The following is a 22,204-nucleotide window of genomic DNA, read 5'->3' on the forward strand; positions in this document are numbered from 1 at the left end:
TTTTAATCTTACAGGATAAAAAACAACTTCAAAAATTCTAGTGATGGGAAACTAAGAAACTATTACACATACTTTATGTTTTCAACACTTAAAAAAAAAATCTCAAATACTGTTTTTCACATTTTCCTTATTTTGACAGCAGAATTTTATACAAATAAAGTATAATTATGTCAGCAACCACACCTGACAAGTTTATCATATATTTGTTATTTTTAGACTTCAAATAAAAAGACACTCCTACAAAAATATTAGGTCATATTTTTTAGCTTTGTTGTTAGGTGCCTTTAAAAAAGACCAAGTAAGGGGCGCTGGGGTGGCTCAGTCAGTTATGCATCCAGCTTCAGCTCAGGTCATGATCTCATGGTTTGTGGGCTTGAGCCCTGTGTCAGGCTCTGTGCTGACAGTTCAGAGCCTGGAGCCTGCTTTGGATTCCTTGTCTCCCTCTCTCTACCCTTCCTCCCTTGCTTGTACTCTGTCTCTCAAAAATAAAGATTAAAAAATTTTTTTTTTAATAAAAAAAATGTAGTGAGCTTTTCAGCTTACAAATTATTCTTTTCCACGCTTTTTATGCTTTTGATAGAAATTCTTTGTTCTTTTACCAGACTGATTTACCTTTGAGTTCCTTTTCTTTACAAGTTCTGCTGCTTAGGAAAAAGGAAATCATCCTTTAAAAAAAATCAGTGTGCCACCCTCTCAAAATAAATAAACTTAAAAAAAAATCATTATGCCAGATTTAAAAGGCAAGAAATTTATCCTCTTTTCCTAATAAACACTCAGGTATGGATCATTGCCATTAATACAGAGAAATGTGGATAATCCAAAAAAACATTGGATTTAGCTTTCATGTGGATTATTGTGCTTAATTATGAATGTAAATATGCTTGATCTAGGATCTTTTTATAAAATGAAGGTTTTTTAATTTTTATACTATATGAACCAGATTGAAGAGTACTCATTATTTGGTACCTCTCTTGTCCCTTCTTTTTATCCATTCTATGTGAATTATAATTTTCTCAAAAATGCAGTTTCAACTAAGGCAGAACTGCTTTTTGTTCATATTTTCTCTGGAGGTGGAGTTGAAGTTATTTCAAAGGGTCTCTAATGAATTTTAAGCTACACACAAAAAGCAAAGAAATAAAGGTAACACTTAGATACCAGTTATTTCTTTAAACTGTAAGTAAATAAATTTGAAAATGAGGTTCTCCTATGCCTCTGTGCAACTCTGTAGCCCATTAATAAGTGACTCTGACCATTTTCAGCTGCCTTTTAACTGTCGGGTTGTAGATTTAGCTTCAGAATGGAGTGGATGTTTGTATAATTTTTGATATTAAGGCTATTTATTCACTACTTATGTCTGTTTTTCAGTCCTAGTTGTGACATGATGGAACTAAGGCGCCGTTATCAGAATTTATATATACCTAGTGACTTTTTTGATGCTCAGTTTACATGGGTGGATGCTTTCCCTTTGTCAAGACCATTTCAGCTGGGAAATTACTGCAATTTCTATGTAATGCACAGAGAAGTAGAGTCCTTAGAAAAAAATATGGCCGTTCTTGATCCACCAGATGCTGACCATTTATACAGTGCAAAGGTTTGTATTATGTGATATACAGCTAAAATTTCTGAGCAGTTATTCATATTAAGAATGTGGAATTAATCTTCATAAAGTGGTTGTTAGGTTTAAGACCTGAATAGCTATTTTTTTCTTGTCTGCTTAATTCTGTTTTGGTTACTTAAATAATTTAATTTAACCTCTCTTTGCCTTACCTCTTAAAACATAAAATTTATGGTTATTGTTTTAACATTTTGAAACTTATAAAAATCTGAAGATGAAGTTGATTTTATTTAGCTTTTTAGAATGTTCTGTAACTTCTGGTATCCTCTGATAAAACATAATGTTGGTGTATACCCTATAGGTTAGTCTTCAGGGTAACATTCTGTATATTGTTTATGGTCTCACAGTTTTTGGTTATTTTTAGCACATTAATCAAAAAGCATTTCTTGAAAAGTTAAAACTCTATCATTATACAATATCTAATGCTGTTTCTGCCATAGCATTTTACTTTCCATTTTTGTAAAAATTGTGGATATCAAATATGTAAGGATAATTAGTAGTGCTTCTCATTTTTTTACATTACTTTAGACTTTTGACAGGATTGAATTATTTGACTATAATAGGTAATGCTGATGGCTAGTCCTAGTATGGAAGATTTGTATCATAAGTCATGTGCTCTTGCCGAAGACCCACAAGAACTTCGAGATGGATTTCAACATCCTGCTAGACTTGTTAAGGTAAAATGAAACATTTATTTTAACCTCAGGTGTATACTTCCTTTGCTTATTTCTGATTTTATATGTGTGTGTGTGTGTGAGTGTATATACATAATTTTTAAAACACTACATTTTTAGCTTGCTGATTAGTTTAACAACTAATTTTTGTATGATGGCACTTAAAACTTAATGATATAGATGTTTTTCTCATTGCAGATTATAGATATATATTATTTGTATGTCACTAGTTCAGCTACCATTTTGATGTTTTGTATTTGAAGCGTAGTAAAATCTTAGTGGTATTGGATTTAGTGTATCTTTGGATGCTGTTAAAGTGTGAATTCTAGCTTGTTTCTTTAAAGAATTCTTTATCTGAAGAAATATTTTAGAAGGATGAGTTATGATGTATAAATCCTATTCCATTGCTGAAATGCAGTGTGGAACACGATGAACTGAACTCTTCCTTGACTGACATATACCAGAGGTAGTAAAAATGATATTGGAAAGGTTTGTACCTTTCCTTTTCAAGTATTTTATTTGTAATTTGACAGGTTGCATAATATATGTAAATGACTGTTTGTTTTGAATTAGTTTTTAGTGGGCATGAAAGGCAAGGATGAAGCCATGGCCATTGGAGGCCACTGGTCTCCTTCGCTGGATGGACCAGACCCAGAAAAAGACCCATCTGTGTTGATTAAGACTGCTATTCGTTGTTGTAAGGCTCTGACAGGCATTGATCTAAGTGTATGCACACAATGGTAAGTACTAATTCATTTTTTGATTAGAAATATTTTTTCATAGTTTATATAGATGTTCTTATCTATCAGCCTCTCCCCATTCCCTCACCCTTACTTTAGCAACCTTGATCATGCAGGTAATCTCAAAGGAAAATCCCCATTTGTAGCAAAAGTTTATTTGGTGCCAAAATGTTTGGGGGAAAAAGGATTAAGAACTAATCAAAATAAACTGAAAATTATTTAAATGTTTTGTTATGCTTTACTTTGGAAGTTGGATGTATGTTGAAAATATTTTTCATTTCATGCATAGCTGGAGAAGATCGTCAAGAGAGAACTTCATTTCATTATAATTCTTTTGTTATAAAATGATATAGTTGCTGATTATTTTTGTTCAGCCATATTTTCTCTTGAGGCTTATTTGTCTTGTGTATTTTAGTATATTTCTTGTGATTTAATTGAGAACATTCTTTTTTTAGCACATGAAATCTGAACAGCTATCCAGCTTCTTCAGGTATTCTCTAAAATATGGGTAGCATTGTAATCAAACTTGAAAATGCTTTGGGGAAAATATTCTTTTAACCATAAAATATTGTACAAATGTACCAAAAGAGGAACTATGGCTTCTATAATTTTTTTTTCTTTAGACCAACCTCAAGTTCTTGCAGCAAAATTTCTTTACTTGATGTGCTACAAGTGAACTAGGGTCTTTAAAATGTATTTTAGAATTTTTTTTCCAACATGCTTCTTCCCTTGCAACAGGTACCGTTTTGCAGAGATTCGCTACCATCGCCCTGAGGAGACCCACAAGGGGCGTACAGTTCCAGCTCATGTGGAGACAGTGGTTTTATTTTTCCCGGATGTTTGGCATTGCCTTCCCACCCGCTCAGAGTGGGAAACCCTCTCCCGAGGATACAAGCAGCAGCTGGTCGAGAAGCTTCAGGGTGAACGCAAGGAGGCTGATGGAGAACAGGCACTGAACGCTAATCCCTTTTTCTATTTCCGCTTCTCACAGGCACAGGAACACAGGCACAAATGCACACCACACACTACATAACAAACACACATGGAGGAACATAACTGGTAACAGCGACTGGTACTCCAGCTTTCAGCAGTATAGTTTTATTTTCTTTTCTTTAAAAAAAATTTTGTCTAGTATGCTAACTTTAAGAGTGCTGAGACCTCAAAGGAAAATAAGTTGTGCTTAAATTGCACAGAATTTTGTTTTTATCATAGGTCTAGTTGCTGGAATCTGGGACCAGTTGTTGAGCAAGTTTCAGTATTAAGCCATTTTAAACATTTTGCCATTTTCTAAAATTTAAAAAATTTTCTCTTTCACGGTCATCAGTTCTAGTCATGGATATTTGAAATTGGACAACCACAAGTCTGAGAGATTTGACATTTCAGGCTATGTGGCATCGTCTTTGGTACATTTGAAAGGTCTGACTAAATCAGTCTTAACTTTGGGTGGCTTGAAAATTGGGGCAAGATCACACACTGTGTGGTTAGTGGAGACCGGCAGTGTTTGTGCATCCCTGATATCCTTTGTGTTGTAATTTATCACCCTTTTGTGTTTCACAGATCTGGCTTTGATTGGCTGATGAGTGTCTTTGTGATCAGTTAAAAGTGGTAGAATGTATGTACGTGGACTTGCCTAAATAATAACTTTAGGAGAAGACAATCTGAAACATTTGTGACCTTGCACAGATCAGCAACAGACTTTTAAAAATAAATTACCATAATTTTAAGGTTTCAGAATAGTAATTATGTTCTTAACTTTGTATATCAGGATGAAGAAGAGAAGGATGATGGTGAAGCTAAAGAAATTTCCACTCCTACCCATTGGTCTAAACTTGATCCAAAGACAATGAAGGTAACTTTGAAATTGATGGTATTTAATTTTAAGTCTCTGAATAGGAACAGAGAATGTGGATAGTGTTTTATCAGATAAAAGGCACTCCAAATCGTCCATGAATTTTACATAAATATACTATATTGTATTTATGTGCATGTGTATAATGATTAAATAAAAGGTGACTTCAGGGGTGCCTGCATGGCTCAGTCGGTTAAGCGCCCAACTTCGGTTCAGGTCATGATCTTGAGGTTCACCAAGTTCAGCCCCATGTCGGACTCTGTGCTAACAGATCAGAGCCTGGAGCCTGCTTCGGATTCTGTGTCTCCTTCTCTCTTTGCCCCTGCCCTGCTCACACTCTGTCTTTCTCTCTCAAAAATAAATAAAAACATTAAAAAAAAAATTCTATTAACAAAAGTTGACTTTATAAATGAGTGCAGCCAGTATCTTTTTAATGTAATATACAATTGGCTATAGTGTGAGCAACATCATTTTCTGATTGGGGAACTGTCCAAGAAGGCAGAATTTTTATATTTAAGTAATTTATATTCAAGGAAAAGGGAAGAAACTGGGAAAAGATTATCAAGATTATTTTAGTTTTTAAAAATAAAATTTATAAGTAGATTGATATGGGGTGCCTGGGTGGCTCAATCAGTTGAGCACCCAACTCTTGATTTTGGCTTAGGTCATGATCCCACAGTCGTGGGATTGAGCCCCATGTCGGGCTCCACTGAATGTGGAGCCTGCTCAAGATTCTCTCTCCTTTTGCCCCTTCCCCCCCCTTCTCTAAAAAAAAAAAAAAAAAAAAAAGGTATCTGAACTGGGAAGGAAATAATAATTTAAAAGTCTCTTTTGAAAATCTTTGGTTAACCTGTACTAGGTTTTCTTTGTTCCCCAATGTTTTTGGACCTGTTATCTTTCCGCACTTATTCGTCTCTGGGCCTTTAATGTGAGTATATTTTCATAGATTCTGTATATGTGACTTCTACATAAGTCAGAAGCTGATTGTAAATTGCTTTTGCATCTTGTTATTTTTAACACATACAAGCTGACCTTTTGGTTAATTTTTGTTCTCAGCAAAAAGCAGGTTTTCTTCCTTTGTATGAAACTATACTTTTTTAATTCACATTGCTTTTTTAATAAGTAAATACGTATCATAAGAATGTTTGTTATTCTTGTATTACTTCAAGTTGTCTTGATCAGCATCAGGTTTTGTGTAGAGAACTGTGGATTCAGAAAATACAGGTAATTAGGGCACCTGGGTGGCTCATTCCGTTAAGTGTCCAACTTCGGCTCAGGTCATTGTCTCATTGCTCGTGGGTTTGAGCCCCTCGTCAGGTTCCGTGCTGACAGCTTGGAGCCTGCTTCAGATTCTGTGCTTCCCTCTCTCTCTGCCTCTCCCCCATTCGCATTCTGTCTGTCTCAAACATTAATTTAAAAACGGAGGGCGCCTGGGTGGCTCAGTCGGTTAAACATCCGACTTCGGCTCAGGTCGTGATCTTGCAGATGGTCTCTGTGCTGACAGCTCCGAGTCTGGACCCTGGAGGCTGTTTCAGATTCTGTGCCCCTCCCCCACTTGTGCTGTTTCTGTGTCTGTCTGTCTGTCTCTCTCTCTCTGTCAAAAATAAACAAACATTAAAAAAAGAAAGAAAATACAGTCAATTAGTTTAAGCCTGCATCCCAGGACTTTTTTTCAAACTGATGACTTTACTATTAAGTTTCTTATTTTAAAACTCGTATTTCTTTTGATTATAAATATAATGCATGTTTATTTTAAAAATTGGTACATACATGAAAAATTGAAGAAAAAAGTTACCAAAGCCTATGATTCAAAGAGAACCACTGTTAACATGTTGATTTTTTTTATTATTATTATTATTTTTTAGAGGTACACACTTTGCTTGGTTGGTTCTGATCACATTGTATCAGAAAGTTGCAGTTTCATCCTTTTCAGTTAATATTAGTGTTTCCCATATAATTATTTTTAAATGTTCTATACTCTCTTCTATTTAGTTGATGTGGTATTATTCTTTCATTGGATATTTAGATTCTTTAGTTTTTTGAGAAAGGGACCGTTACAAGGAATATGTAAAGTGTTTTGTTTTTCCTGTGTTTAGAATATTTCTTTAGGGTTAATTCCCCAAAATTAGAATAACTGTGTCAAAGAGAATTAATTGTTTAAGCATCTTAAAACATGTTTCAGATTATTTTCCAAAAATATTCTGTCAGTTTGCATTTTCACAAGCATGTTCTGAGCTGAACAAGTGTACTTTTCACCTCAATTTTAAAAAATCAAACTAAAGATATTTGCAGTTTGTTCCTTATTTCAATATCCCATTTTCTTTTTCTGTGTTTTTTATGTTCTGCATATTTAGGTAAATGACCTTCGAAAAGAATTAGAAAGTCGAGCCCTTAGTTCCAAAGGATTAAAATCTCAGTTAATAGCCCGATTGACAAAACAGCTTAAAGTAGAAGAGCAAAAAGAAGAACAAAAGGAATTAGAGAAATCAGAGAAAGAAGAGGAAGAGGAGGATGATAGGAAATCTGAAGATGATAAAGAGGTATATATACACTATTAAATATAATACTTGTTTATAGGGAATTCTTAAAATATGTGCATGTGTACTTTTATTAAGCCACCTGGGTGGCTCAGTCAGTTAAGTGTCTGACTCTTGATTGTGGCTCAGGTGATGATCTCATGGTTCCTGAGATAGAGCCCCAAGTCAGGCTCTGCACTGACAGCACGGAGCCTGCTTGGGATTCTCTCTCTCTCCTTCTCTCTCTGCCCCTTCCCCAAGCTTGCCTGCGTGACACTCTCTCTCGAACTAAATAAACATTTATTAAAAAAAAAAAAAAATACAACTACATACCTGTAAAATTCAACGCTTTTGGTGAACAGTTTGACAAATGCAATATAGTTACATAACCATGATGACAATTAAGACGTAAAACAGGTCTGTCACCCTCTAAAAATCTCTACCCTTATGTAAGCATTTTCTTCTCTCCATGTACTCCTTCTGCTTCTCATACCAGCCTCTGGGAGCCACTGATCTGTTTCCTGTAGTTTTGTCTATTCCAGTATTTCATGTAAATGGAATTATATATAACATTTACAGTCTGACCTCTTCAACTTAGCAAAATGCATTAGAGATTTGCCCATTTTGTTGTATATATTACTAATTTGTTATTTTGTATTGCTTAATAATATCCCATAGTATCAATGTATCACAGTTTGTTTTCTACTCAAGAGAAATTTGAGTTATTTCCAAATCATGTATTTTTAATCTTCCCTTTTAAAAGTGAATGCTAAATTATTCATATGTTTGGGGTGCCTGGCTGGCAGGCATGCAACTCTTGATCCTTGGGGTCATGGGTTTGAGCCCCACATTGGCCATAGAGTTTCCTTAAAAAATTATTCAGGGGTACCTGGGTGGCTCAGTCAAACATCCAACACTTGATTTTAGCTCAGGTCGTGATCTCACTGCTTGTGAGTTCGATCCCCACGTTGGGCTCTGCACTGATAGCTTGGAGCCTGCTTGGGATTCTGTCTCCCTCTCTCTCTGCTCCTCCCCCCACTTGCTCTCTGTATCTCTTTCAAAAATAAAAATAAACTTAAAAAAATTATCCCTGTGTTTTAGAGAGAATTTGATTGACAGAGCCATTAAGTTCAGACATTGAGTTCGAGTGAAGTGCTTATCCCAGAATTTTGCTGCTTCTACAGCTGTGTGTTTGATTGCACTGCATCTTACGCCCTTAAGATAACTCCTAGATGCACAAGCCTGCCATTGTTTTCTGAATTTGAAATAGAGCAATAGAAGAAGCATGTTAGAATGCCAGTAATTGGACAGACCAACATTATGTATTTCCTAATGTGATGCATTCTGGATTATACATAATTATTTATGAAGTATTCCTGCCAAAAATGTTTTTACCTTAATCTAATTGTGAGAGAACAGTCAGATTTAGAATGTAAAAAGTTACACAAAGCAGCCTATCTGAACTTCTAAAAAAATGTCTATGTCATGAGAGACAAAAAGAAATGATTTACATTGGGGGCACCTCAGTTTGTTAAGCATCCAACTCTTGGTTTCAGCTCAGGTCATGATATCGTGGTTTTGAAAGTTCAAGCCCCATGTTGGGCTCTGGTTTGGCATTGTGGAGGCTCCTTGGGATTCTCACTCTCCCTATCTCTCTGTCCCTCCCCCACTCACACTTTGTCTCTCAAATAAATAAACTTTAAATAAAAATAAACAATTTACATTGAAAGAGGTTAGCAACACATGATAACTGAATGCATTGAATGAAACTTGACTGGACCCCGAATAGGAAAAAAAAAATGCCGTAAAGAATAGTTTGTGGATAATTGGAGACGTTTGATTATGGATATGGGTGTGATATTAGATCATTTTGAAGCATTGTTAAATTTCTTGGATGTGATTATGGTTTTTTGTTATGTTGAACTACCTTGTTCTTAAGAGAGTTGTGATTTCTTATTTCATTCAATGATAATATTTATCTTGATAATGAAAATATATCACTTGGGTAGTAGGAGCCCTTTTGAGTTGGCTTCTGTGTCCTTTCACATGTCCTTGTTATATTTTGAGGACTTAACTTATTTTGGAGCCCAAAACAGTGTCGCCATCTCACTGTGTACACTCCCTGCCCTGGCTTTGGAATTAGCCATTTCCCAAGGAAATATGTGTGTGTATACTTTTTTAAGATAGAACTATAAAAAGCCCTCATACTTTTTAGTGAAGGTGATGATAATTTAGAAGCCAAGACATACTCACTCGTATCATTGGGTTTCTCATGACCCCTGTTAGTCAATAGAGCTATGGTACAGATATATATTAATTTATACTTCTGTATACCTACATATATGTATTTGTATCTATATTTGTTACAGTATATGTATTGAGAGTTATGAGTTTATGCTAGTATCTCCAGTTGTACTCCCAACACCAGAGTTCATTTCAGTTTCCTCCTTTCTGCATACCTAACTCCCTTTTCCAATAATGAGAAATGTAGCTTCCACTGTACTTAATATATTTGCTTACTTGCTCAGTTGTTTGTTGCATTCCCTCTGCTATCTGGATACTCTCTTTACTTTGATCCGATTCCCTACCCTGTGTTGTGTCTCTGGATGTTCTTGCTCCATTTGTGTCAGTACCTGTTGACTGGTGGGCTTGTCTGCCAGCCTCCATCCTCTGTATAGACACCTGCTTTGTTGGAGGAGTTGCTTTAGAACTGAATTGTTCAGGACAGAAAGAATAGAAAGAGAAGGCAAAGAAGAGCTGGTTTTCACTTTTTGATGTTAGCAGCCATTAGGGTTGGAAAATAGTGATATTATAATTCGTACCATTTTGTTTTTACATATTTCCCTCATCTCCTATTTGGTTACCTGGTGGTATAGTTTTCTCTCTTGTTAAATTCATATAGAAGAAGGCAGGATCAATTCTTTAAAAAAATTTTTTTTTAATGTTTATCTTTTGAGAGAGACAGAGACAGAATGCAAATGGATTAGGGGCAGAGAGAGAGGGAGACACAGAATCCGAAGCAGGCTCCAGGCTCGGAGCTGTCAGCACAGAGCCCGATGTGGGGCTCAAACTCACGAGCTGTGAGACCACAACCTTAGCCGAAGTTGGATGCTCATGGATGCTCAACCAACTGAGCCCCCCAGGCGCCCCAAGGCAGGATTAATTCTTGATTGTTTTCTTTCTTTCTTTTTTTTTTTAATATAGAACACTTTTTGCATATGAACAATCTTTGTGCAGGGGCCATAGCCAATCATTTTTGTATCATTCTAATTTTAGTATATGTGCTGCTGAAGCAAGCACTGTTTTCCTTTGTTTTATGATGGTTACCTATTTGTTTTTTAACATAATTATGAATTTATTGAGGCACCTGGGTGGCTCAGTTGGTTAACTATCCAACTTCGGCTCAGGTCATGATCTCAGTTTGTGAGTTCAAGCCCCACGTTGGTCTCTGCACTGGCAGCTCGGGGCCTGATTTGGATTTTCTCTCCCTCTCCCTCTGACTCTTCCCCACTCACGCTCACTCGAGCTCTCTCTTTTAAAAGATAAACAACATTGGGGCGCCTGGGTGGCGCAGTCGGTTAAGCGTCCGACTTCAGCCAGGTCACGATCTCGCGGTCCGTGAGTTCGAGCCCCGCGTCAGGCTCTGGGCTGATGGCTCGGAGCCTGGAGCCTGTTTCAGATTCTGTGTCTCCCTCTCGCTCTGCCCCTCCCCTGTTCATGCTCTGTCTCTCTCTGTCCCCCCCAAAAAAAAAAAAAAAAAAAACAAAACGTTGAAAAAAAAATAAAAGATAAACAACATTTAAAAAATTAAACATGGGTGCCTGGGTGGCTCAGTTGGTTAAGCGTCTGGTTTCGGCTCAGGTCATGATCTCAAGGTTCGAGGGTTGGAGCCCTGCATCGGGCTCTGTGGTGACAGTGCAGCTGTTGGATTCTGTGTCTCCCTCTCTCTCTACCCCTGCCCTGCTCGTATTCTGTCTCTCTCTCAAAAATAAACATTAAAAAATTTGTTTATTAAACATTGTGAATTTATAGATTTAAATGTATTTGATGGGCTTCAGTTCTTTGCAATTCTTATCCTTATTGAAGCTCAAATTGTCTTTTTTTGGCCAGTGGGTGGGAATATATATATACACAGATACACAGCACTAATACAGTACTAATGATATACCACTAATGTTACTGCTGAAATTTGTTTATAAAGTTATTTTTGCTTTTCCTATCCTTATTTTCTCCCTGTTGTTTTTATGTTGTACTGTAAATACATTGGGCTAGCATGTAGCATTACATATTGTACTCTTTTAATCCTCCTTTAGTCTTGGTTCTACAGTTCTATATCTAACGCTCACCACTAATGCTTTTGTCATTGTCTCTGAAGGTCATCTCTAGGAGATTCTTCAGAGCTCATGGTAGCAATATTTAGGTTCTTGTATGTTGGTAACAGTTTGACTATACTATACTTAAAAGTCAGTTTTTGGGAATGCAAACTGGTGCAGACACCTTGGAAAACAGTATGGAGATTCCTCAAAAAATTAAAAATAGAACTACCCTACAACCCAGCAATTGGTATGTTAAATGCACGCGTGCACACACACACAATGGAGTATTACTTGGCAATCAGAAAGAATGAAGTCTTCCATTTGGAGCTACGTGGATGGAACTAGAGGGTATTATGCTAAGTGAAATTAGACAAATATATGCCTTCGCTTATGAGAAATTTAAGATATAAAACAGCAAAGAAGCAAAAAGAATATAACAACAGGGAGGGGGACAAAACATAAGAGACTCTTAAATGTGGAGAACAAACAGGGTTGCTGGAGGGTTTGTAGGAGGGGGGGATGGGCTAAATGGGTAAGGGGCATTAAGGGATCTACTCCTTAAATCATTGTTGCACTATATGCTAACTTAGATGTAAATTAAAAAATAAATAATTTTTTAAAGTCAGTTTTGGTGATTATAAAATCTTTGATTCACATTTATATTCTTTTGAATGTTTTTAATAAACTCTCTTTTCTATGACATGTAGAGTTTTGCTGTCAAAAATTGATGATAAGGCAATTTACTTTCTGATACGATCACTTGCTATTTTGCCTAGATGCACCGATTTTCTCATTTTTTCAGAATGGTATTTTGATACTGGTCATTCCGAGTTACTATCTTTAGACCCATGGTGTGCTCTTTCGCTATGTGATTTCAGATTTTTTTTTTCCTGAGCAAAATTTCTCTTTAACAAAAAAATTTTTTTTAGTAAAATATACGTTAATAAAATCACCATTGTACTATTTTTACTGTACAATTCAGTGGCATTAAGTACGTGCACAGTGTTGTGGAACTATCCCTATTTTATACATCCAGAACTTTATTATTATCCCAAATGGTAACTCTCATTAAACAATTAAGTCCCCATACCCGTCTTCCTCTCTACCCTAGTAACCTGTGTTCTGCTTTCTGTCTCCAAATTTGTCTGTGCTAGATCCCTCATGTAAGTAGAATCATACAGTATTTGCTCTTTTGTGTCTGGTTCTCTTAATGTAATGTTTTCAAAGTTCATGTCCTAGTATATATCAGAACTTCATTTCTTTTTAAGGCTGAATAATACTCCATTTCATGTGTATATTGTATTTTGTTTATCCATTCATCTCTGGTGGACACTTGTTGTTTTCATCTCTTGGCTCTTGGGAATAAAATTGTCATCGGCAGTCACATTTTCTTAAGTAATAGTTGTTTTGTATTTGGTCTATTCCCTATTGTTTTCTTACAAGAACCCTGTTATCTCATATTCAGTATTTTTGCCTTTTCAGCGTCTATCTCTTGCTTGGATCCTTTTCCTCTTCATTTCTTGTTTTAAAATTTTTTCCCATTGTCTTCTGTTTGCTTAAGGCAGTGGCTCTTGAGTTTATTTGCTTTTGTATTCCTTACAGTTTATTTTAAATTTCTGAATCGATTTTTTCTTTGTAATTATTTCCTGTATTTTATCACCTTATTTTTACTTAAAAAAATTTTTTTTAATCTTTTTAATGTTTATATATTTTGAGAGACAGAGAGACAGACGGTGAGCAGGGGAGGGGTAGAGAGAGAGGGAGACACAGAATCAGAAGCAGGCTCTAGACTCCGAGCTGTCAGCACAGAGCCTGACGCAGGGCTCAAACTCAAGAACTGGGAGATACGATCTGAGCTGAAGTCGGACACTTAACTGACTGAGCCACCCGGGCACCCCTTTCACCTTATTTTTACTTTTAAAATTCTTTACGTTGTTCTTTCATAGTTTGTGAGATTTTCTCAATCTCTTTTAGCACACTTTAAAATAGTAAAATAGTAAGTTAAGATTTTTATCTATGACTGTTTTTCTGGCCCACTTTCATTGTCTGTAGGGATGTAGTTCTCCTTGTTCTCTTTTTTTTTTAAATAGTAACTTTGTATAGGACTTGACCTCAATACTTTCTGTTGCTCATTTTTAGGTGAATTTAGTTTGCCTAACATTTTATTAGAAGAGATTGCTTAAGACAGCTTCTTTTTTTTTTTAATGTTTATATTTGAGAAAGTGCGAAAACACACATGTATAAGGGGGGGAGGGGCAGAGAGAGGGGGAGATGGAGAATCTGAAGCAATGCAGGGCTTGAACTTATGAACCATGATATCATGACCTGAGCCAAAGTTAGATTCTTAACCAACTGAGCCACCCAGGTACTCCGAGGTAGCTTTTTTAAATTTCATTGAGCTCTATATTGTGTTATTTTCTCAAAATATATGATGGCTTGCTTTCTGAGATTTCAATCTCTGTTGCCCTTCTATCACTGTTTGTCAGGACCTTCTCCTCCCATGTCTCTGTTGTCGCTATCCTGCTCCCTATTCTAATGATTCTACTTCCAGAAATAACCTCCTCAGTGTAAGGCCCTATGCTGTAAAGATGCCGTGGTAAATCAGCCTTGCAAGTTCATAGACCTAGAATGTTCTAGGCACTTTTAGATCTCCGGCTAAACACCGGCTCCTTGTACTCACTATCGTTGGGAATAAAATGTTGCCTAGTTTCAGCTGCTTTTATGAAATTGACCTGCTCACTTTCCAGTGAATACCTATTGACTCTTTTGTGGTTTTCTTGTTTGTTTTAAGATATTTTAGGTTTCTTTGTTGTGTTTTTCTACATGATGATTAAGAGTTAAATTTTATTCTCTGGTTTGTTACAAGTTTGCCAAAAAAATCCCAGCAATACCCAGTACAGTATCTATTGTTAAATCATAGTGACTGTAATTTGTTTGCAAGGTGATTCAGTGCCCTACAGTTAAAGCTGGATTGCTACTTAGGACTACATTGTCTTTGTGTAGTTTTTAAATGGACAGTTTTAATCATTAATGGAGGATGAGGAAAGCTACACATTTTATTGACTTTAATTTTAGATTTCACTTAGAAAACAAAGTCAGTGGGAAAATAAGTATATATCCTAATGTGGTGTTTTTGTTTTTGTTTTTTACTTTTTTTTAAGTAGAAAAACAGAAGTCAGGGATTTGAAACCAAATTGGAGGGCAAGGTGGGAGATCCTACCAAGGTCCCACATGTGCTCCTATGCGTTAGATGAGTCCAGTGTCAAAGATGTGTGCCCATCATCTGGCTCGTCTTGTGGGCTGGCTCTCCTACGTTCCTTCTTTTGGTGTTTGGCAAGGACATCTCCATCTTGGGGTTTCCCTTGGTTCTGAGGATTTAGATCCTCAGCTGAACTTTCATGACGTGGTGTTTTTTTCATGTCTAGTTGTGCATTGTTTCTCCTCAGATTTCTTGGGTGTTCAAAATTATTTATTATTTATCTAGCTGTGTTCAAGGTACAAGACAAGCCTCGGGGTCTCCCTACTCTTGTATCTTAACTCCTCCTCCCTAGTTTTCCTGTTCTTAGATCCATCATACAACTCCATTGTTTCCTTTTGCTTTCTCTCTATACAAATGCCAGTAACATATAGGTCTTTTGGCTCTTGTGACTTTTTCTACCCACTTGTATACTGGGGGTTATGGGGATACCATTTCACCTTGTTTTGTTGTGAGTGTACTTGGATGTTGGTTTTGGTATATAGATTATTCTTTTTTAATGTGGGGATTCAAGAAGATCCAGAAGCTATGCTACCATCACTATTTTCCAAATACCCTGATTTATATAATGTTAATAAAGGTGTCCCCCCAGCCCCCTTAGAAGACAATTTCTTATGCTGAGAAGCTGAAAAGAAAGAAAAGTAGGAGCCATAAAAACTGCTGTCTTTAGTAAATTTGAACTTTCTTCCAGCCCTATGTTTGGCATAATCACCATAAGGAGTCATGGGAATTTTGCCCTTTTTCTTTCCATGATGTGCATTTAATATATATATATATGGTATGTGGAGATATAACCAGCACTTAAAATTTCAAATATGTAGGAAGAAGAAAGAAAACGTCAAGAAGAAATGGAACGCCAGCGTCGGGAAAGAAGATACATTTTGCCGGATGAACCAGCCATCATAGTACATCCAAACTGGGCTGCAAAAAGTGGCAAGTTTGACTGTAGCATTATGTCCTTGAGTGTACTTTTGGACTACAGATTAGAGGATAATAAAGAACATTCATTCGAGGTAATGTTTTAAGTTTGAATTGGGATCTAAATAAGGTACATACGTTTTGATTGGTTAATATATCTCTTAAATTTCTTTGATGGCCTTTTTCATGGATTCTGTTTTTGGGTTTTTGTTTTTTCCTTGCAATTTTATTCTTTGGTGGGGGTGGAGACAGCAGCTGATTTTTCTAAATGACTCCTTTTTGTTGATTGCATTCCTGTAGGATTGTTTAAATGTTCCTCTGGCCTCTGTATTTCTTGTGAATTGATAGATGGATCTGAAGTTTTAATCAGATTCTGATTTAATTATTTTTTTAAAAAACTACTTCGTAAGTAGTGGTGTGTTCTTTTATCAGACTTACAGGGGACACATGATACATAATGTCTAATTGCTTCCTTTAGAATGAAGTAATGCTTTATTATTTACTCTATAATTAAAATCTCATTTAATAGGATTTAAAATTTTACTTGTAATTGAGGTATAAGATAAAAAATACTTGATATTTATTTTTCAATATGAATCTATTTCTTTTTTACCATTATTGTACAGCAGATTTACAACATATTTATTTTTCAAAGTAATTGAAGATTTTTATCCCTAAAGAAGTGATAGCTTCATTCTTTAAGTAAAACAATGTAAAATATTTAAAAATGTTAATTTCTTAATAGCCTGTGAAAAATTATAATTGTATTCAATTATTGTATCTTAACACATTTCACATTGGTCTTTTTGTTTTTGTTTTATTTTATAAATTATATTGGAAAAGTCAGTCATACTTAATTGACCTAAGATATCCTTGTCCACAAGATGAAAATGAATTACTTAAGACTAGAGACATTTACAAACACAGAGAATTACTGAGGAAATTATAAAACACGAAGTCCATGCTTATTGGTCGTGATATAAGACAGGTTACAAATAGTAAAATATTTATAATTTTTAGTGTTTTTAAATACTGTTTTTAAATATAGTGTTTTTAAATGTTTTTAAATATTATGGCTATATGATTTTATTTTTATTACTAGTTGCCATAAATATAATTCTTGATAGTAATATAACTCTTAGTAGTAATTTGAATAAGTAAATGAAAAAATTAGCCTTTGGTATTGTATATTGCTTATACAATATATAATGTAAATCTGACTGATGGTGTCCATGGATCTTAAACTAATGCTATTCTATTGGAAACAAAGCAATTTGTGAAATAGCCCTTCATTAGTAAAATGATCCTTTCTTTGTTTCCTCCTCACCTAACATATCTTCTGGGTTAATAATTTCCTTTTAATCTGTTTACAATGCAGATGTCATTTTGGTACATGAATTTTTAAAAAATATTCTGTAAGAGGGACACCTTGCTGGCTTATTTGATGGAGCGTGGTACTCTTGATCTCAGGGTTGTAAGTTTGAGCCCCATGTTGGGTATAGAGGTTACTTAAAAAAATGCTAATAATGGGGCGCCTGGGTGGCTCAGTCAGTTGGGCATTCGACTTCAGCTCAGGTCATGATCTCATGGTTCGTCAGATCAAGCCCCATGTCAGGCTCTGTGCTGACAGTTCAGAAAGCCTAGAGCCTGTTTTGGATTCTGTGTTTCCCTCTCTCTCTGCCCCTCCCCCGTTAATGCTGTCTCTCTCTCAAAAATGAATAAACATTAAAAAAAAAATTTTAAATGGTAATAAAATCTTTAAAAATTCTATAAGAAAAAGCATTTATCATAAAATTATAAATCTTTGATTTAATATTAATTCTAGGCTTATCTCTTTCAGTTTCAATTCTGCTCTTCTAGGTAGTGCCTGACTGGCTCATTCGGAAGAGCATGTAACTCTTGATCTCAGGGCTGTGGGTTCGAGCCCCACATTGGGTGTAGAGATTACGTAAATAAATAAATAAACTTTAAAAAATTAATTCTATTCTTCTAGTTACTGGTCTGGGCTTCTTATTTAACGCCTTTGAATTACTTTTTATCTCTAGGTAATAGAAAAGAGAAGACTTAGGAAAAGATATGCCTCTTGCTATTTTTCTTATTTAGTTTACACTAATGGTTAAGAGAAAGTGGAGTTTTCAACATCTTAGTGGTCATTTTACAGATAATAGATTTCTGTTTTCTTAAAATGTGTTAAGACTGGGTATGAATTAAAGAAAATAGAGTATAAGATCAATTTTAATACATTATATTATCCTTTATGATCAGAAAAATAGTCAAATATACTGAACACATTGTATAAGATTATGTATGTATGTATGTATGTGTTTAAGTCTGTCTATTTTGTGAGAGAGGAGAGAGAATCCCAAGCAGACTCTGCAGTGTTATTGCAGAGCCGCATGTGGGGCTTGATTTCATGAATTATGACATCATGGCCTGAGCCAAGATCAAGAGCCAGGTGTTTAACTTATTGAGCCACCCAGTCACCCCAAGATTATGTATTTTATTTTATTTATTTATTATTTTTTTCAGTTTATTTATTTTTGAGAGCGGGAGAGGACAAGCAGGGGAGGGGCAGAAAGAGGGGAACAGAGGATCTGAAGTGGGCTCTGCTCTGAAAGCAGCAAGCCCAGTTTGGAGCTTTACGCATGGAGCTCAAGATCTTGACCTGAGCCAAAGTCAGACACTCAACCCACTGAGCCCCCCAGGCGCCCCCCAAGAATACATATTTTAGAGCTGTGGTCAACCATTTCAAGTCCTGGACCCTTTCAATCTATTAGAAACAATTAGCCTTAGAATTTGTCTTTCTTTAATATTTTTAAGTAATCTCTGCCCCTGGTGGAGGGCTCAAACTCACAAGCCCGAGATCAAAAGTTGTGTGCTCTACCGACTGAGTCAGCCAGATGCCCCTTCCTTAGAACTCTTTATGTAGAAAATTCATTATATAATTTTAGGTTCATGAGTATGTTGGTATACATGGACACTTGCATAATAATAATGCATACTCCCTACTCAGAATTCTGAATTGGTCTCCCTTTTCTGAAATGCTTTTATAGATATTTATATGGCCCATTCCCTTGCCACCTTCAGCTCACTTTTCAGAGAGGCCTTCTCTGACTATATTACATTTTGTTACTCTCTCTGTGTTTATCCTGCTTAAACATTTGATGTTGGTTTGGTTATCTTTTACTTTTCCCCACTTGATTATTAGCTCATTAGAGTCAGGATTTTTGTCTGCTTTCTTTAATGCTATATCACCAATGCCTAAAATAGTCCATGTTACATAGTAGGCATTTCAGAAAAACTTGCTGAGTAAATGAATAAAATTCATTAATCATTGAAGATGAATTGCTGTGTAAAATAGTAGAAACCCTTTTTTTCTACTCATTTTCAGATTTTTTATGGTACAGTTTTACTATTTTTTCTAAATTTGGCCAAAAGTACACTATACAGTATTCATAAGAGTTTTTGAGTCTTTTGAGAATCTTCAACATCATTGACACCAATTATTACAACTCTATTATTAGTGAATGTTAATTGTTAGATGTGGCAAGTCATTATTTGATAAATTACTGTGCTGGATGTATTCAGTATTTTTATTAAAGTTGCGTTACTCTTGGTATCTTTTTATAGGTTTCGTTGTTTGCAGAACTTTTCAATGAAATGCTTCAAAGAGATTTTGGTGTCAGAATATACAAATCGTTATTATCTCTTCCTGAGAAAGAGGACAAAAAAGAAAAGGAGAAGAAAAGCAAAAAAGATGAGAGAAAAGATAAAAAAGAAGATAGAGATGATGAAACTGATGAACCAAAACCCAAGCGGAGAAAATCAGGCGATGATAAGGATAAAAAAGAAGATAGAGATGAAAGGAAGGTCTGTAATTATTTCCATGGCCACCAACCTGATTTAGAAGTTTTCATTTAGTCTTCTAGAGTATAAAAATGATGATGAATTTCATCATGATAGTGAAATGTAAAGGCCAAACTAAAAGATTTTACTGTATTATTAGAAATTTAATTCTTTGAATTAAGCCTCTGTAAACATCTAGATCTTGTTTCTGGTAGTTTATTTCTTTTTTATAACTTAAGGTGTATAGCATAGTGGTTTATTTACATATATTGTGAATGGTAGTTTACTTTTAAAGTGTATTGTTAAGATTTTATAGTATCTTTTTCAAGTAAATTTAATGAATTTAATGCTTTTTGGTTTTAGTCATTTAACGTTTGGTCAGATATCTTGTTTAATTTTAAGACATTTTAAATTATAGAAAGAAGATAAAAGAAAAGATGATTCTAAAGATGATGATGAAACTGAAGAAGATAATAATCAGGATGAGTATGATCCAATGGAAGCAGAAGAAGCTGAGGATGAAGAAGATGGTACGGTTCAAATTTCTTTATCTCTCCTTTGGATGAACTATATTTTTTGCTTGTTGACTTTATGTAATCACAATCTAGAATTTTAGTATTTTTTCTTTGTTAGAAACAGTAAAATATTTTTTAGTAAAAACCTGTTGATATTATTAATAGATGAGAGGAATTTTTTTAAGTAGAGTCTAGAATTTTATTTAGATCTTACTAAACTGTTGGAATTGAGAACCAGACATATGTAATAAACCTCCAAAAATAGATCCTGAAAGGCACTTTCTGCTTAGGACAAGCAGTCATGGAATAAACCAGCTGTCTTCTCTGTGCTACACAAGCCAAGTCAGCTTTCTCCATGGCCATTTGCACCAGCTCTGCCTTCCCTTCTGTTAACACCACCCAGACCCCCTTTATGTTCAACCCAGGGTTTTTCTGTAGGACACTTAGGACTGCCTGGGAATACTGCACATATATTACCTGAAGCGGGCTAAACTCAACAACTGTGAGATCATTACTTGAGCCGAAGTTGGATGCTTAGCCAACTGAGCCACCCAGGTGCCCCTAAAGATCCTTTTTAGGATAGAGATTTTTTATAATATATATTTTCTGAGGATTATTACTATTTAAGGTATTTTTTTGGTTTGCCTCTACCTTTTCTTGCTACCACAGCATTTTACTTTTCTTTGCGTTGATGAAAATATTTGAACATAAAAGAAGCTGAGAGTATAGTGCATCAAACACTCCATATCCAACAATTCATTCATTTGTGAATATTTTGTCTTCTGTGTGTTTCTGATCCATTTGAAAGTAGGAATTCTTCAACTTTCCTAAGAAAAGATATTCTCTTAACCATAACTCTATAATCCTACCTAAGAAAATTAACAATAACATCATATTCTACTTTAACCACCTAATATCTAGTCTTAATTGTCCTAATAATCTCAATAGCAGTATTGCTTCATTTATCTTCTATAACCTGCTTTGTCCAATTTAGCCCTTTCTTATTGTCCTGGTTCCCCCCACACCCCTGCCCCGTTCTCCAGTATGGTCCTATCACTGCTTTAATTAAATCACTAAACTGTTTTCTCATTATTTTGTCTGTGTCAGAATGTTCTGGCTCTCAATCCTTATTTGTCTTCTTTATTCTAGTATATAATTACCTTGGTGGTTTTCTCATCCATTCTCCTAGCTTAAAGTACTGTCTGTTATATACTGTTCATATATATACTATATATAAAGTACTGTTATATACTGACTGTTCTCGAAGGTATGTCTTAGTTCAGACCTCTCTCCCATATTTCCCTATCAGCTGCCTACTTGGTATCTCCATTAAGTTATCTGACATTTCAAAATAAACGTATCTAAAACTGAACTCCTGCTTTCCCCCTTTACCAAAAAGAAAACAAAAAACCTTCCACCCTCAGCCTTATTACACTAATTTGATGGCAACTTCATCCTTTAAATTGCTCAAGCTAAAATTTAGGAATCCTCCTAAACTCCTCTTTTTTGTCATATGCCATTTCCAACCTACCTAGAAGTCATATTTTCTCTATCTTAAAAACATCCAGGGGTGCCTGGGTGGCTCAGTTGGTTAAGCATCTGACTTCGGCTCAGGTCATGATCTCACAGTTTGTGGGTTCAGGCCCCGTGTCAGGCTCTGTGCTGGCAGCTCAGAGCCTGGAGCCTGCTTCGGATTCTGTGTCTCCCTCTCTCTCTGCCCCTGCTCTGCTCGCACTCTGTCTCTCTCAAAAAGTGAATAAACGTTAAAAAAAAAAAAAAAATCCAGAAGCAGACCATATCTTACCAGCTCCACTAATCTAACCTTAATCCAAGCGATGTTTCTCTTGCCTAGTTTATTTTTATTTATTTTTATTTTTTTAATGTTTATTCATTTTTGAGAGAGAGAGAGAGAGAGCAAGCAAGGGAGGGGCAGAGAAAGAGGGAGACACAGAATCTGAA

At 35.5% G+C, this 22,204-nt stretch overlaps 1 protein-coding gene and 2 non-coding genes across 6 annotated transcripts in view; 2 read left to right on the top strand and 1 right to left on the bottom strand.

The window, feature by feature from the left end:
* The window catches only part of CCAR1 (cell division cycle and apoptosis regulator 1), a 64,011-nt gene that overhangs the window by 30,781 nt on the left and 11,026 nt on the right, over nt 1–22,204 (top strand). For all 4 annotated transcript variants that reach the window (XM_042907842.1, XM_042907841.1, XM_042907844.1 and 1 more), the window contains 9 exons: nt 1,366–1,591; nt 2,179–2,292; nt 2,863–3,029; nt 3,768–3,978; nt 4,795–4,878; nt 7,233–7,418; nt 15,788–15,979; nt 19,515–19,754; nt 20,149–20,260. In XM_042907842.1, the coding sequence (XP_042763776.1) occupies nt 1,366–1,591; nt 2,179–2,292; nt 2,863–3,029; nt 3,768–3,978; nt 4,795–4,878; nt 7,233–7,418; nt 15,788–15,979; nt 19,515–19,754; nt 20,149–20,260 (1,532 nt within the window). The remainder of the gene's footprint in view (nt 1–1,365; nt 1,592–2,178; nt 2,293–2,862; nt 3,030–3,767; nt 3,979–4,794; nt 4,879–7,232; nt 7,419–15,787; nt 15,980–19,514; nt 19,755–20,148; nt 20,261–22,204) is intronic.
* On the top strand, nt 2,667–2,731 carry LOC122202915. The gene has a single exon (XR_006194965.1). It is a non-coding gene; the product is annotated as a small nucleolar RNA SNORD98 (small nucleolar RNA).
* LOC122202894 lies at nt 10,589–10,694 on the bottom strand. Its single transcript, XR_006194948.1, has one exon. It is a non-coding gene; the product is annotated as a U6 spliceosomal RNA (small nuclear RNA).

This window comes from Panthera leo, chromosome D2 (assembly GCF_018350215.1).
Source record: "Panthera leo isolate Ple1 chromosome D2, P.leo_Ple1_pat1.1, whole genome shotgun sequence".
NCBI classification, from domain to species: Eukaryota; Metazoa; Chordata; class Mammalia; order Carnivora; family Felidae; genus Panthera; species Panthera leo.